Source organism: Scomber japonicus, chromosome 15 (assembly GCF_027409825.1).
Source record: "Scomber japonicus isolate fScoJap1 chromosome 15, fScoJap1.pri, whole genome shotgun sequence".
NCBI classification, from domain to species: domain Eukaryota; kingdom Metazoa; phylum Chordata; class Actinopteri; order Scombriformes; family Scombridae; genus Scomber; species Scomber japonicus.
The window spans coordinates 23,187,251-23,201,796 of record NC_070592.1 but is presented as its reverse complement, the minus strand read 5'-3'; the positions used below and the strand labels follow the sequence as shown (position 1 = coordinate 23,201,796).

General features: G+C 42.1%; 1 protein-coding gene across 1 annotated transcript in view; it reads right to left on the bottom strand.

The window, feature by feature from the left end:
• Nucleotides 1–12,345: 12,345 nt before the first annotated feature.
• Nucleotides 12,346–14,546, bottom strand: part of irx1b (iroquois homeobox 1b) — a 3,408-nt gene continuing 1,207 nt past the window's right edge. The window contains exons 2-5 of the mRNA XM_053334484.1: nt 14,499–14,546; nt 13,306–14,095; nt 13,006–13,066; nt 12,346–12,394 (exon numbers count right to left, since the gene is read on the bottom strand). The exon at nt 14,499–14,546 is cut by the window's right edge and continues 195 nt beyond it. Coding sequence (XP_053190459.1) covers nt 12,346–12,394; nt 13,006–13,066; nt 13,306–14,095; nt 14,499–14,546 — 948 coding nt within the window. The remainder of the gene's footprint in view (nt 12,395–13,005; nt 13,067–13,305; nt 14,096–14,498) is intronic.

Sequence of the window (14,546 nt, the reverse complement as noted above, 5' to 3'; positions counted from 1 at the left end):
TTCTGCCCCACTCCCCATCACGATAATTTTTGTACTGTCCCTTATATTTGAGGAAATGGAGGGGAGAATCAAAATGGGAAAACCTTGAGAAGTTATGCAGAGGAAGAAGAAATAAAGAGATTTGGATACCAACCTTTACATGGAAGGGAATCAACATGAAGAAATGGAAGTGCTGAGGAGGGAAAACCTAAAGAGGAAAACTTAGGGAGCAGAAGAAATTGTTAATAGTCAGGGGATCTGAAATGGAGCAAGGGGATGTGGAGGGGTAAAAGGACAAAATATTCCCAGTGCACCCAGAGTAAGGCTGGAACAACAGAGCTGCATCACCAGAAAGCATCTCCGGGCCCACCGGGGAGAAGGCATCTGTGTACCGCCGCTTGATTGACATTCCATTTGTCCCGTGAAAGGTGCTCATATACTGAACACGGACTAACTGTCTCTCCTTCATCTGTGCTCAAAGCTTGGAAATGAAGTTATCTCCCTGTGCCGACGTTGCGCGTCTTCACACAAAACATATGTCACTCAAAGAAAATAGCAATTTGTTTAGCCTGTGACAATGAACATGACTGTGTTTAATCTTGGTTTCCTATAATTTATGGGGGGGGGACTTGTGAGGTATAGATTAACAGACTATAGAGTCATGGCTTTAACTTCCAAGCTTTTATTACCTTCTTCTTGTACACAGAGAATGAATACAAAGCATACAATGCACAAAGAGGTGCATAGATTATGTTATTTCCCTCTTTTTGAATATTCAATGGACTACTTATATATTAATATATATTGTGTTTATAAATTTATGGCATTCCTCCATATATATATTTCTTAAGGCTCTGCGTTCGTTAGACCGTGATTATATCTTTCTGATCTTACTCCCTTCACATCAATCATTCATTCAAGATGCTCCACAGGAAAAAAAAAGAAAGAAAGGAAACACATTCTTATTTTCTCCTCCCTGCATCCTGCACTAGCTATTATGCAGTAGGTGGGGCATGGGGGTTAATGATAGAAACATGTTAATGTGAGAGGAGGTGGAAGGCTAGGCACTGCAGAGAGTGTGCAGAAGAGAGGGCCAAACAACTCCAATCACAAGTTCCTTCAATCACAGTGCAACGCATTTGAATATTTTCTGCTGTAAAGTATGAAATCTATGCAATTTTAATCGCTGTTTAACATGTAGATGCTTTTTGAGCCTTCATCTCAGTTTTAGCTATTTCACCTTAAAAACAGATCTAAGTGGATTGTGCCGAAGGGCCCAAATTGAAGTGAGAATGTTTTTACCAACCTGAGTGAAAACATGGTTTCATTGTCTATTGAGTTTGGATGAGACAGTTGGTACTGGAGAGGAAATAATCGTTCTTTGTATAGCCTCCAGGTCAGAAAAACAAAACAATAGTCTGACAACTGCGAAATATAAGAAAAGTGGTATTTGATGGTATTTGTGTCTCAAAACTTGAAAGAATAGTTTGAAATTCTTGCCAAGAGTTATATGAGAAGAGTGATACCATTCTTAAATTTGTACTGTAAACTAAAACCAGCTGCTTTAGTTTCTAGAGGGGGGAAATAGCCTGCATGGTTCTGTCTGGGCAAAATCAGGCCATCCAAAAATCTACGAGTACAAATGACAATTTGTGGTTTGTACATGGTTATGTGCAAGAGTATTTCTTAGCTCAGGATGAAGCCCTCCTCATTTGTTGTTGCCCTTCAGAACAGTGATCATCCATGTTGAAGGCCAACCTTTTGTTGACCTATCAATCGACCCCAACTTGTCCCTTGGTAACCCTTGTTTCTCCACAATGTCACACAGGTTCCTCCTTTGCTCCAAACAAACAAGAGTCATAATTATGCCCACTAGAGGGCTTTGTCACTTGTCACTTGAATGTAAACATATGACATTTTTGGGGATTTACAGAAACAACCAACTTGTTGTTGAATTACCAATCCACCACAACCTCGTCCCTTGGTAGACCTTGTGTCTCCATAACGTCACAACGACTCTTCTTTTGCTCCTGACACACAAGAGTCATAATTTTGGCGGCTGGAGGGCATTGTCACTTGAACACATAGACTGTATATAAGAAAGCTTGAACATCAACATTTTGGGGGATTTGCTGGAATGATCAATGCTGTCATTTTTCTTGGGAGGACAGTGTCAGTCAGGGGTAGTGACTTCCTAGAGTCTCACCAACTGTTGGCAACCTCATTATGATGACAATACCCCAGGAACACGATAATTAATAAGCTTTAGAAGTGCTGGAAGGCGGATATTGTATTGAACAGATTAAAGTGATATTGATTTTCTCATCTAACTTTAAGCAAGAACCAGAATAGGCCTGACAACAACGAAAGATAAAACTGCTCTTGGGAATATTTCCTCTTCAGTTATTCAAAGCATAAATCTTAAGGTGTTTTGAGCTATAGTGAGACAAAATGAAGAGAAATGCAAGAGAAATTCTCCATGCAAGCCCTCCTCTGCTCGCAGTGTTTTACCCTTAGACAAACAAACAAAGGGGTAACACAAGGTAACTTTTTCCACCTTTTTAGTCCCAGCTTTTGCTCTCTGAGAAAAAAAGGGAGCCTATTCAGAGATAAAGAAGAGGACAGAAGAGGACAAGCAATAAAAGGATGATGTGGGAAGAAAGTAGCCCTTCCTTTTCACCACAAGACCGGGCCTACAGCGGCCGCCTCTTGTCTGGCGCAATAGCACTAACCAAGTACAAGAGCAAAGCAGAGTCGACCTAATCCACAAACAAGGTTGCCAACACCAAGTATCTGCCTGATCGCCCAGCACCAGCAGTGCTATGCTGCTGCCCTGCTCCTGTCTAATAAGAGCTTCATGGAAGATCTGGAGCAGCTGAGCTCTGAGTGGGATACTATAAATGCCCTGGTCCTCCTCATCAATGATGCAGGATACGGGAACAGAGACAAGCTAACCCTCTTAGCCGCTGAGCAGTGCGTGTGGTTGTGTGTGAGAGAGGGAGAGAGAGAGGGAGAGAAAGAAAAGTGGACGAAGACAGACGAGAAGCAGAGAGGGAGACAGGTTTAGGCTACAGGCAGCTCTTAAGAGTGTGTACAGTTTGCGTTGAGCCTCGAGAGGCCAGCCGTATTCCTCCCCATCACTTCCACTTCATTACTCTGGGAGCAGACATACATTATTCAGCTCTTCAAGCCTCAGTCCACAGGGACCAATACAGCCTTTAACAAACACTTTAACCTACCTTAACTCTTCCACTGATCCTCAGTCTGTTACTCTATCTGTTTATTTGTCCATTATCTCTCTTGGTCTTACTTGACTTCTGGCCATTTATCTTCTCTCTGCTCTTATGAGTCATTTTTTAAAGATTTTTTACATTATCTCGATCACTGACATGAACATTGCCTTCACTTCCACTGTTGAGTGTGGGTGTAAAATAATAATAACAATAGTAATACATTCAAAATCAACCATTTAAAATTCACAACATTGTTTTTCCTTTTCTTCTGACCTTAGTAAAATTGAACACTGAATGTGTTTGAGCATGTTGCAAAATACAGAAATTACCATAAAGCTTTATTATTAGACAAAATAAGGAAATCATGTTTTAGGCCGCCTATATGTGTAACAGGGCAAGCAAAAACAAATATATTTTACTTTTGTTTGCCAAAAAGTCATTTGCAACAAAGAAATGCACATCATGCTATCCTACATAGTAATGTTATGTATGTTTAAGGTCAATTAGACAGTTTTAAAACTAATAACATGACTCCAGTGTTTTTTGAGTTGTTAAAGAGGACCTGGGGTCTCCTGAGCACAAACAGAACACTGAGGTTAAATCATATCTAAATCTTTGTACTCTGAGTTCTTTCTTTGTTTAATAAGATCAAAGCAAACTAAGAATTAAATGAATTGTCTCATGAAGTAGATAGAATAAGACAAATGGAAGTTCAGAGTGAATCAGCTGTGAAAATCCTGGAATCCTAGGAACTTAGAGATCACATTTCATCTCAGGACATTGCAGCAGTGTCCACTTCAGATTGTTAGATTGGGAATATCATGAAAAGTGGATTCAGGGATACATTTTCCCCTGTGCTTTAGAGAAAGTACTGCAGCACTGCTACTTAGAGCTCAGGTGCCATCCTCTGGTGGTTCAGGGAACTACAATATAATGGTGATGGTGATGGTGTCATCCAGTGCAGCCGGCTCACCTTGCAGTTGTATTGACCGGGGTCAAAAGGTCACCCACAGTTTTGTGACCAACCAAAGACAACACAGTAGGTCTGCTTGTCTGCATGCATGCATATATGTATGTGTGTGTGTGTGTGTGTGTGTGTGTGTGGTTGCAGATTTCATGTTACATATCAGACTGGACCTCCCAGGACTTAAGGCCACCAGCAGCGTACACCCCAACGTCTTTCTTCTGAGTGATTTTCTCCCAGTATCACACAAAAAGACAGACTAGAGATCTTGACTATTGTATCAATCTTCATTCTCCAGTGATCATCTATTTGTCACGTTCCCAGTAAACGCTGCTGAGCGTCTGATCCCCTGCAGCTCCCGCGAGCCTCTCACTGTGTGCCATGACTGATCACGTACCATCAAACACCATTCCGCAAAGTATTAATCCACACCAAATGCTCAAAAACAAACGCTGTGCGGTTGACAGAGTTGCGTATATGATAGTAGTCGATTAAGTGCTTCTTTCTGGAGTGCTGACATTCCCGAGAGAGGAGCAGGGCAATAATTTCCTCAGATTGCCCCTGTGGGAACGGGGCTGCTGGTTTTCTATGTCCACTCCAATCACATCACTAATGGAGAGGCGGGTAAGCATCTGTGACAGTGGGAAACCAGATCTCTGCTCCCCCACTGTGTGTGTGTGTGTGTGTGTGTGTGTGTGTGTGTGTGTGTGTGTGTGTGTGTGTGTCTTGCAGATAAACAGTTGGCAGGTTTCCCCTTTCCCTGTGCACGTGCATGAAAACACACACATACACATCTGAGAAGGGATGCAAGCTGGACAGGGTTAATATACTCCATTAAGCTCTATTACCCTAAACGACGTGGGCAGATGAATGAGGATTCACATTACTCTGAAACTGTGTGTGTGTGTGTGTATGGCTGTGAATGACAGAGTGTGTGCGCACACTCATGCACGCATCTCATGTGTAATTACACAGTGGAGATATGTGACCCGTGAGTCATCTATCATTATCAACAAAGTGAAAGACAGCAGAGGGATTTTTTGCACTCGAGGCGACTGTACAGTGCCAGAATCAACATCTCATCTTGTCATTTTTTATCTATTATTGGGCCCAAAATGTATCACTTTCCTAAAAATAGATTTTTAAAAATCTGCCTGTGCAGTGCAGTGAAATGATTCAAAATGGTTTGAATACAAGTCAGCTTAAAACATTTTCTAGAATCAATAGGCCTCATTATTTTTTACTACATTTGCCATACTGATTTCTAAAATTGAAGTCTTTGTATAAAATCATTATATGCTGGAAACAGGTTGAAATAAATTTCCTGCACTGGAAAATGTGTTGTTTCTTGTGTTAAGACAAGACTACAGCGATGCTAGCGGCACTTTGAGGTTGTATTTTTGCTTTGAACTAAATGCAAATTTTACAAATTCAGTTTCTTTAAAAAACAGGGGAGAAAAAGCTGTAGAAAATTCATAAAATTTTATGTACAAAAATCTTAAATATCCCTTCCAGGCATGTATTAATACATATAAATTTACTCTGCTTGGAAGAATTATATGCTTTTTCCACAAAAATTGTATATTTACCTCATTAAAATCCTTGAGAGGACATCTACTCCTTCTCCCTCCATCATCGCTCCTTCTATCATCTATAAATATGCAAATATATTTTTCTTTTCATGAGTTTAACTGCTGGACACAAGACGTCTCCTACGTCACTGAAAAGTCCATTATCCGTCTTTGTGCACTGAAGGCTTCAAGTTTCCATATCCACAAGTTGAATATTGGACCGGGATTGGCTCCAAACTAGTTCTGGTGTCACAAATCATCCTCATAAGCCCGCCTCTAAAAATCGGATTTTCAGTGAGCGCAGAGAAACTTTCCACTTTTCAGCAGATGAATGATTCTAGTGTCAAACTCTGCACATACATCATTCTGCACAGTGAAGCTCAAACATCCAACTGTAAAAAGAAGAAAAACAGATTTTTGAGTGAAGGGGGACTTTAAGCAGTTTTTCTTGCCTGCCACAGTCAGTAACGTTAGTTTAAAATATTTTTGTGACTGCTGGCTGTTGAGAAGACATAATACATCTAAAAGCAGGATTTTTATGACAGGCCATAAGGTTCCTAATGGTTTTCCATCATACTTACATACATTCAAGGTATTATATTCCATGCTATGTATTAGAAAGGCTCTTAAAAGGTCAAATATAACTGGTGAACCCTGCAGAACCCCTGGCTGAAAAGTCATGGTATCACAACAGTCATTAGCATACATCGCATGAGATCCAGGACACTAAGTTGTAGATATTTCAGGATCTGGATCATACTGGTGGACCAACCAACCAAAAAACAACCTCCAGACCAACTTGCCCAAACAAAACCTTTAGTTCTCAAAAATAGACTGTAGACAAAATGATACGATTCAGATTTTCTGCACTCTACATGTCACATTGGTGATTTTTGATCACAAAAACAGTCCAACCAGTGCTGAGTCTCTTCCTCACGTGCAAACAACGTCGGTAAAAATACCCTCATTTCTTTCTGCGACATCTTCCAGATATATAAACGCAAACAACCAAAAATCACATAGATTGCCCATGAATTCATTTGGTGCAGCTTCCCCACCACCACCCCGCCCACCTCGCTCTAATACACCAGCGTGTCTCAATGGATGCCGAACAAAGACGCAGCCAGTCCTCAGCCCCCTCAGGATTCTCACAGCAGTACACTACGCTAAGTTGCTACGCTAGAACAGTGCAGTGGATAAACATTGTTTCAAAATGGCTGAAAGGAGCCAGCGATGCGGACACTCAGCCACGAACCCTCCCTCTGCCCCTAATCTGCTTCTTCCCTCAGATTATTGCCATGAATGGATAGACAACAACAGAAAAGACTTATCACTCCCACCCTTTCATAGTATTTGTTGTGTGTATTTTCCCTGTATATTAAATTTGTCTCCTTTTAAAGGCATTGATAATGTTTGCTATTTGTCTGCAAGGTACTCGCAGCTGCAACGCGACAATAAAACGCGGGGCTAAGAAGCAGCAGTCTGTAAACTCAGTATTGTGGCGCTTGTTGAATTACCCATGAGTTTTGATACTTTGCTTTTGTGTAAAACGCTTAATTCCACTAATCCCTATGGAGGAACAGTGAATGGCGTAAATTCCCTATGATATCTTGTCTAGGCTAAACATTTGCTCACTTACGTATACATTGGGTACAGAAAATTATTCTTTTGACAACATTACAACAGATTTAACCCAGTGCCCTGTTTATCCCGTTACGACATGTATTAGCTTCATTGCGTTGGGAGGTACATTTCCATTTCAAATTACAGCTCAGCAGCTAGCATGCGCGCACACGTAGATCAAACATTTGTCTTTGCTAGCAGCTTGTTGTTAAGCTCCAGCAGGTAAAGAATTCATTTCTACTCTTTTTTTTTGAACGTTTTACGTGCAGAAACATTAAGAATTCAAGAAATATTAACTTGCGTGTTCATTATTCGTCTCTAGAGCCTTTAACTGTGTGTCAGGCCTTTTCTTCACCAAGCCCCTCGAGGTCAAGCTCTGTAAAGCCTATTTGGCAATCAAACACTGTCCCTCCCTAACCCTCTTTTCCCTCCTTTCTCCACACACACCTCTCTTGCCCTCTCTCTCTTCCGTCAACCCTCTCTCTCTCTACACCTCCCCTTCTCCTCTCCTGCCCACATCTTTCTGCCCGGCTGGCCCTCTCAGCGAGGCTATAGAGCCCTAACTTGTCTACATTTACCCCCTGCGTGGGCTGACCCGACGGGGGCCGTATGCACGTAGAGTCCCTCCTTTAGCGCTCCGCCATTCACCGCGAGTCAGCTCATGCTCTCTGTTTTCACGACCTCTGACCCCCAGGCCATGGCAACAGTTGCAGGAATGTCAGGAGTGATTGGCAGGATAAAGAGCGCAGCCCCTCTCTCCCGCACAAGCGGATTTGAGACACTTTGAGGGGCGAACAATGACGGATTTGGGCTTGATTGGATCACTGATGAGCTGATGACTGTCAAAAGAGCACGTCGTCTTTACATAAGCCCGATTATCTCTGCGTGGCGGAGGAGCGGAGAGAGGAGCAGGAGGGGGGAACGGCGGTGGTGGCGGTGATGGTGATGAGGGTGGGACTGGCAGGGAGTTCACCCCCATGCAGAGTGCCTCTAAAGGGGGATAGTGGAGCACACGAGGACCAGGCTATGGAGCCTCGACCTCTCTCATCCACTGGGGGCCTTTTAACAAATCTATTCAGGCGACCGGGAGCCCTCATACATGTGGCTATAATCACAGGAGGGTGGCTGAGGGTGGGAGCGTGATGGGGGGGTGACACATGGAGGAAATCATTGTTCAATCCATGACCATCCCATCATGATAGACAGAGAAGCATAGAGGAAAAAGAACGAGGGAAGGATATATATATGTATAGAGAGAGAGAGAGAGAGAGAGGGAGTGAGATGCTGACAGAAAAGAGCAGTGGGACAGGCGAATCAAAGACAAATCCCTTCCATAATCTGCCTCTTTAATAGGGATTAGAACTCACCAAAGAGCCTATATCAGAATACCAAAGCACCAATGAAGACTCTATTCACACTGAGAGTTTGAGGGGCTGATATGACTCTAAAAACTCCTCAGAGAAGAGCTCAGGAGAAGTAACAGGGAATTGTTTTTCCTCACTTACGGCTCTTTACAGTGTGCACCGGTACTATTTTTTGAAAAGTTTGGTGGACAGGTTGGATGACAAACAAGCAACATGAAGCACAAAACTTGAGACTCTGAAGAAGTTTTCTAGCTGCAACAGCCAGAAAACGCTAATCATATTTTGGATCTGCTTGCTTTTTCCTCCCTCTTTCTCTCTCTCTCTCTCTTTCTCCCTCCCTTTCCCCTCCTTTCATAACAAAAACACGTTTTGGACGCGCTGTGTTAACTGATGAAACAGGCATTTGATGTCATTTTTCAGCCCCATCATGCTAAGCTCGCCGATATCCAACTTTTGAAAGAATAACATATTGTTTGGGTACTTGGAAGAACAGTAGCGCGATCTGGCTGGGATGAAGTGTAGAAAAAGTGAAGTGTGTGTAAGAGAAAGAGAGAGCGGCTGATATTCTCCTCAGCCGCTCGCTGATGGCAGTCTGTCAGAGTTGGCAGAGGAAGTGAAAATGGCCTCAAGTGTCTGGCTCCCTTCCATGCTGTTCTCACATCAATGACAGCTCTCACTGCATCATCTCTCTCTCTCTCTCTCTCTCTCTCTCTCTCTCTCTCTCTCTCTCTCTCTCTCTCTCTCTTTCGTTTGCTCCTCTTTAGACTCGAGTTTGCTCTTTCCATCTCTTTCTCTCTCTGTGCGAGAGGATGGACGGATGGATGGATGGATGAAGATATACAGAATTTTGAGTGAGGAGGAAAATCGGATGCATGTTGAATACACCACTTAAGTCACAACTCAATTTTTCCCACACCTCATACACTCATGTCAGGTTGGTTATAGACTCCTGTGGTGAAAGGTGATGGATGATTGATGTAATGACAGATAAAACCACTTCAGTCTGACTTCCAGTATAAGAATATATCCACAAATCTCTATCTATAGAAAATCAACTATATTTTATGTCTGGTTAGTCTACAAATTAGATAATGAATCACTTACAAAAGTCAAAATGATCAGATCCACATTATAATTTGCCAGTTTTTCAGGTTTGGAGTTCAAGGAGTATTAAGTATTAAGTCCAGTTTTCACACACATCAGAGGTGTATTTTAGTTGCAGGCTATGTATATATATTTTAATCTTTAACGAAGATACAAATTAGTTTCTGGCATGAGAAGTTCAAATTTGTATTAATTAAGGTTGAACTAAATGCCTCACCCGAGAGCACTTGGCACTGCATTCTGTTTTGATCATTTTCCACCTTTAGCAAATGACTAAAGGTGGAATGAGGTAAACTGAGCAAATATCAAGTGGAATCACATTATTTCCTCCGCCTTTTTTTCTTGTGTTTTGTTATCAAGTGCTTATCTGAAACTGAGGGTCCAAAGTTAGAGGGTGTCATACGCTGTACAGTTTAAGCCCTTCGAGGCAAATTAGTTGCGTCTGATTTTGGGCTAATTGACTTGACGAATGAATTTTTGACAGTGTCTTTCAGCTATAATGACACTGAATCATGCTCTGCTATGATTATGTATGTTTAAAGTAGGTTTGCAGAAAAAGTCGTGTGTTGTACCTTAGCACAGGCGAAGTGTTGCACTCCTCAGAGTACAATTCTGCTCTACTTGTTCTGAGAGTGAGGTGGCAGCATTGAGTCACATGTCCAGGTCCATAAAGCTCCCAGCAGTGAGTATCATGCCTGCTTAAAAAAAAATCACCATTTGGACGTGCATTTGACTGTACTGTGAACTGTCCATCTGCCCAGTCAGCTCTCCACTCATACAAGTTCCCATTTGGTCTCATAGTTCAGCAAATAACAAATAAGTTCATATTAAAGCTGCACTTTGTTCAATTGTTCATATTCAGCTATTAGATCGTAGCTGTTCAGCACACACATGCTTCTTTGTTGCGTCCTTGCTTTGACTATTTAACTTTATCTAAAATGTAATTCACTGTATCCCAATTCTGAATTATAGATATTTTACTGACCGACTACTTGATAGAATATCACCTGTCATATAAGCTTTAGATCATCAAAAATCAGTGCGGCACTAAATCACTTAATTTTCAATGATTTTCAACACAATATCCAAATTTCTACAACTTCAAATTTGCAATTAAATCTAAATTTTGTCTGTACATGAACCTGAGGCTGCCCAGGCCCCCTCGAGAGGCCTGAGGACCCCAAATCATGTGCCATGCATGATCTGCTGCCAATCCAAGCATGAATATAGGGCCACAGCTTTGAAATACTCACCATTAACAGCTTTAAAACCCCTCCACCACCTCCCACTCGCTCTCTCTACACCCTGTCTTTGGGTCTGTGAACGTCAAGGATGGCTTGGAGTGACACACAACCTCCCCCCCGCGCTCAACCTCTCTCCTCCTCCTCCTCCTCCCATCCACCTCCCCCTGAGCTGCCGCCCCCATACTGGCTGCTGGCCTTTCCTGCCGTCTGATCCATATTTCAGAGGCGGCAGTGGTGGCACTGAGGGGGTATAATCCAACATTAAAGCAAGAAGGCCTGGCTGAAAGCACAGGCGCAGGTTCATAAGGTCCTGGAAATCTTCAATTTCAATTTCCGCAGGGTCTGCAGTGGCTTTCCAAGGCGTTGGCATAAGTCTCCGAATTTTGGTGAGAGTGCAGATTTCAATAAGGATGAGACTTTTCTTGCAAAAAGAAGAAAAAAAGAAAGAAAGAAAGGGGGGCTGACACTGCATGGATTAGCTGGCAAAGGAGAATGTGAAACTAACTAAACACAGTGATGAAGGGTTCAATTAAAAGGTGGGTGCTCTGTGATCACCATTAAGCACACAGCCACCAATTGAAATCAGTATTTTTTATATATGTATATTCATATAAATGTATCATTTACCCCTTAAAATATCTAATCCACTGTGTCTGCACATCTTAAAAGGATGAAAATAAAAAGAGAATGCCTCTGTTGGGATTAATTATAACATTCACACTAAATCTGGCATCTGTCATATATTTTATCATAATGCAAATTAGCATTATAATTCTTTTTACTCTCTTAACTTTCTGGAAATAAAAAGTTAAGTGCTTTCTTTAGAAAATTTGTGTCACTTCTATATTTCCATTGAACACCCATGGTCTTCTTTATTTCCTCTTTTTTTTCCAACGTCAATTTCCAATTAGTGAAAAAGTTTTCAGTAATAAATGACTATAATGACATTTATTTAGTTCCCAAAAAATATATTCTTTAAAGACAAATTCATATCCTGTATTTACAATTTTCAATGTTTGCATTCACAACAGAGGAAGGAAGAAAACAAACAAACAAACAAAAACCAACCTAGGACATTAAAAAGAGAGATACAAGCAAATCTGTGACAATAAAAAACAACCATCTCTTTTGCGAATAGAAGCTAAACAGTAATACTATGACAAGTTTCCCTGTCAAAAAAAATAGCCTTCATTAAACTGTTCTCCGTTAAATAAAATTATTCCTTTTCTTTCTCTTTTCTTTTTTTCCCCCTCTTTTGTCTTCTCATAATGTTGTTGTCAGAACTCGCTGTGCTGCTGTGCCATGGTGAGGTCTGAGGAAGAGGACAAAAATGGGAAAAGTCAGGAGTGAAACATCTTTAAATCTCTATCATAAATCCAATTACATTATTAGAGAAGTGTGTTTACTCTCCTTTAAAAAGTCACACACTCATGCATACACACATATTTTAAAATAATGCCTTTTTTTTATATTATGAGTTTAGTTTTAAAAGTTCATCTAAAACAATGTGGAACTCTATGCAAATTAAAGTGACACTAGGTAAATTGTTTTATGCCTTTTTCACCCTCCACTACATTCATGATGGTGCTATCAGCGTTTTCTTTGACATACATTAGCTGCATTCAGTGAAGGGGGCGTGAATAAATGGAGGCAGATTATTTAAATGACACAGGCAGCGATAACTCAGTGTTAGGGGAGGGGTGGTGGTGGTGGTGGGGACCCCGCAGGATATATTAGACTGTTGCCTGACGAGGCGTTAAAGTGGGGACTCAATCACATGATTTATGTGCTGAGGTCTGCCTTCCGCCCAGTCAGGTGTAACAGTGTTTACCTCTGCTTTGAGGTTAATTTAGCAGAAGATATGTGGAGAGAAATTGATACTGATAATGCCCGCCAAATTGATTTCAAATGCATGAGGTTTACCTGTCAGTGATCAGCTGGAATGGGGACTTAAGGGAGTCAGGCCTGTGGTCGCTCTCTTCGTCTGTAAAAAGAGAAAACCGTGTAATTATTAAACAATTTATTGGTTTAAATTATTCTAACAAAAATCAACTGCAAATAACAATAACACATATTAATATAAGTAACACTAATATTGTCGTGTAGGTGTGTTTTGGGTTTTTCTTCTGGATCAGTTCTTGTTGCCAAATGTGTCAAACTCTACTGAGGCCTATTTAAGAAAAAAAAACTGCATAACATTGTACGATTAAATATAGTCCATACCATCTCTTTTTGGACTGAAGCTTCCTGACGACTCTACATCACTGTCGTCTTCCGTCCCCGAAGTTCCAGGGCCCGTCACCGTTGGTCGTGCGTCATGACGCGCAGCCGGCACTGCGCCTTGGAGAGGCAGGTGTCCGGCCGGCGCCCCTCCGAGGAGCGACCTCATGTTCAAAAGAGAGTTGGCATTCAGAAAAGCCGCGTTGGCCCAGTTGTGCAGCTTGCCAATCTGGCATGTATATATCCCATGACCCGGGAGTAAGGCCGGGTGGCCGGCGGAGGCCAAAGCCGGATGGTGCGCATGGGCCACGGGGGAAGGTTTGTGAGAGCTGTCGGGGGCCGTGGCGGTCTCAGCCAGTGACCAGATTTTGGGTTTGCTCTGGGGTGGTCTCTGGCATTCCTGTCTGCTTGGAGAATGATCCACTGCGAGTTTGACAACGGGCGACTTATTGAGAGAAATAGCCGCCTCGACTCTTCTCAGGCCCTCCACAGAAAGCGTCCTGCTGCTCTCCGAGCTCTTCGGCTCCGAGGCCTCTCTGGCGGCCAGGCCTGCCTCTCCCTCCCCCTTTTCTGTGTCCTGCTCCCCTGCTCGCTGCTCCTCGGGTCTCTCGATATCGACAGTTTCCAAATCAATCTCCTCCTCGTCGTCTTCGTCGTCGCTGCCGTTCTTGCCGTGCTCGTCCTCGTTGTCGCTGCTAAAGATGCGCCCGTCCCTGTCCTCGGCGCTGCGGCCCCAGGTTACCTTGTTCTCCTTCTTCAGCCGCCTGCGGGCGTTCGCAAACCATGTCGACACCTGGAAACATTCACATATTTTCACGCATTATAAATCAGATACATTGGTTTGTGATGCAGGACTGCAAAACCACCCGTTACTCATCACTGTGTTTATTCGTTATAATCACAGAGAGAGCTTTGAGATAAAACATCTGAAGACTTTTCACTCAATTGTGACTTTATTTAAGTGTCAATCATAGCTGGCAATTAGGCTATCATAATAACTAATGTAACAATTAGTTAGATAGAATATTACTCTTGTACAATCTGGACATAACATTTGAATGTAGTTAAAACAAGCAAGTAGTCATATATGTGCTGTGCGTCTTATCACACGTCCTCAAGTTCTTTTGGGGCCCCTAATAAGTTACACTGATCAATATTTTCCAAATGTTGAAAGCCACAGCTTGAGCATAACCCACCTGTGTGAGTGTCATCCTCGTAATGATGGCAAGCATGATCTTCTCTCC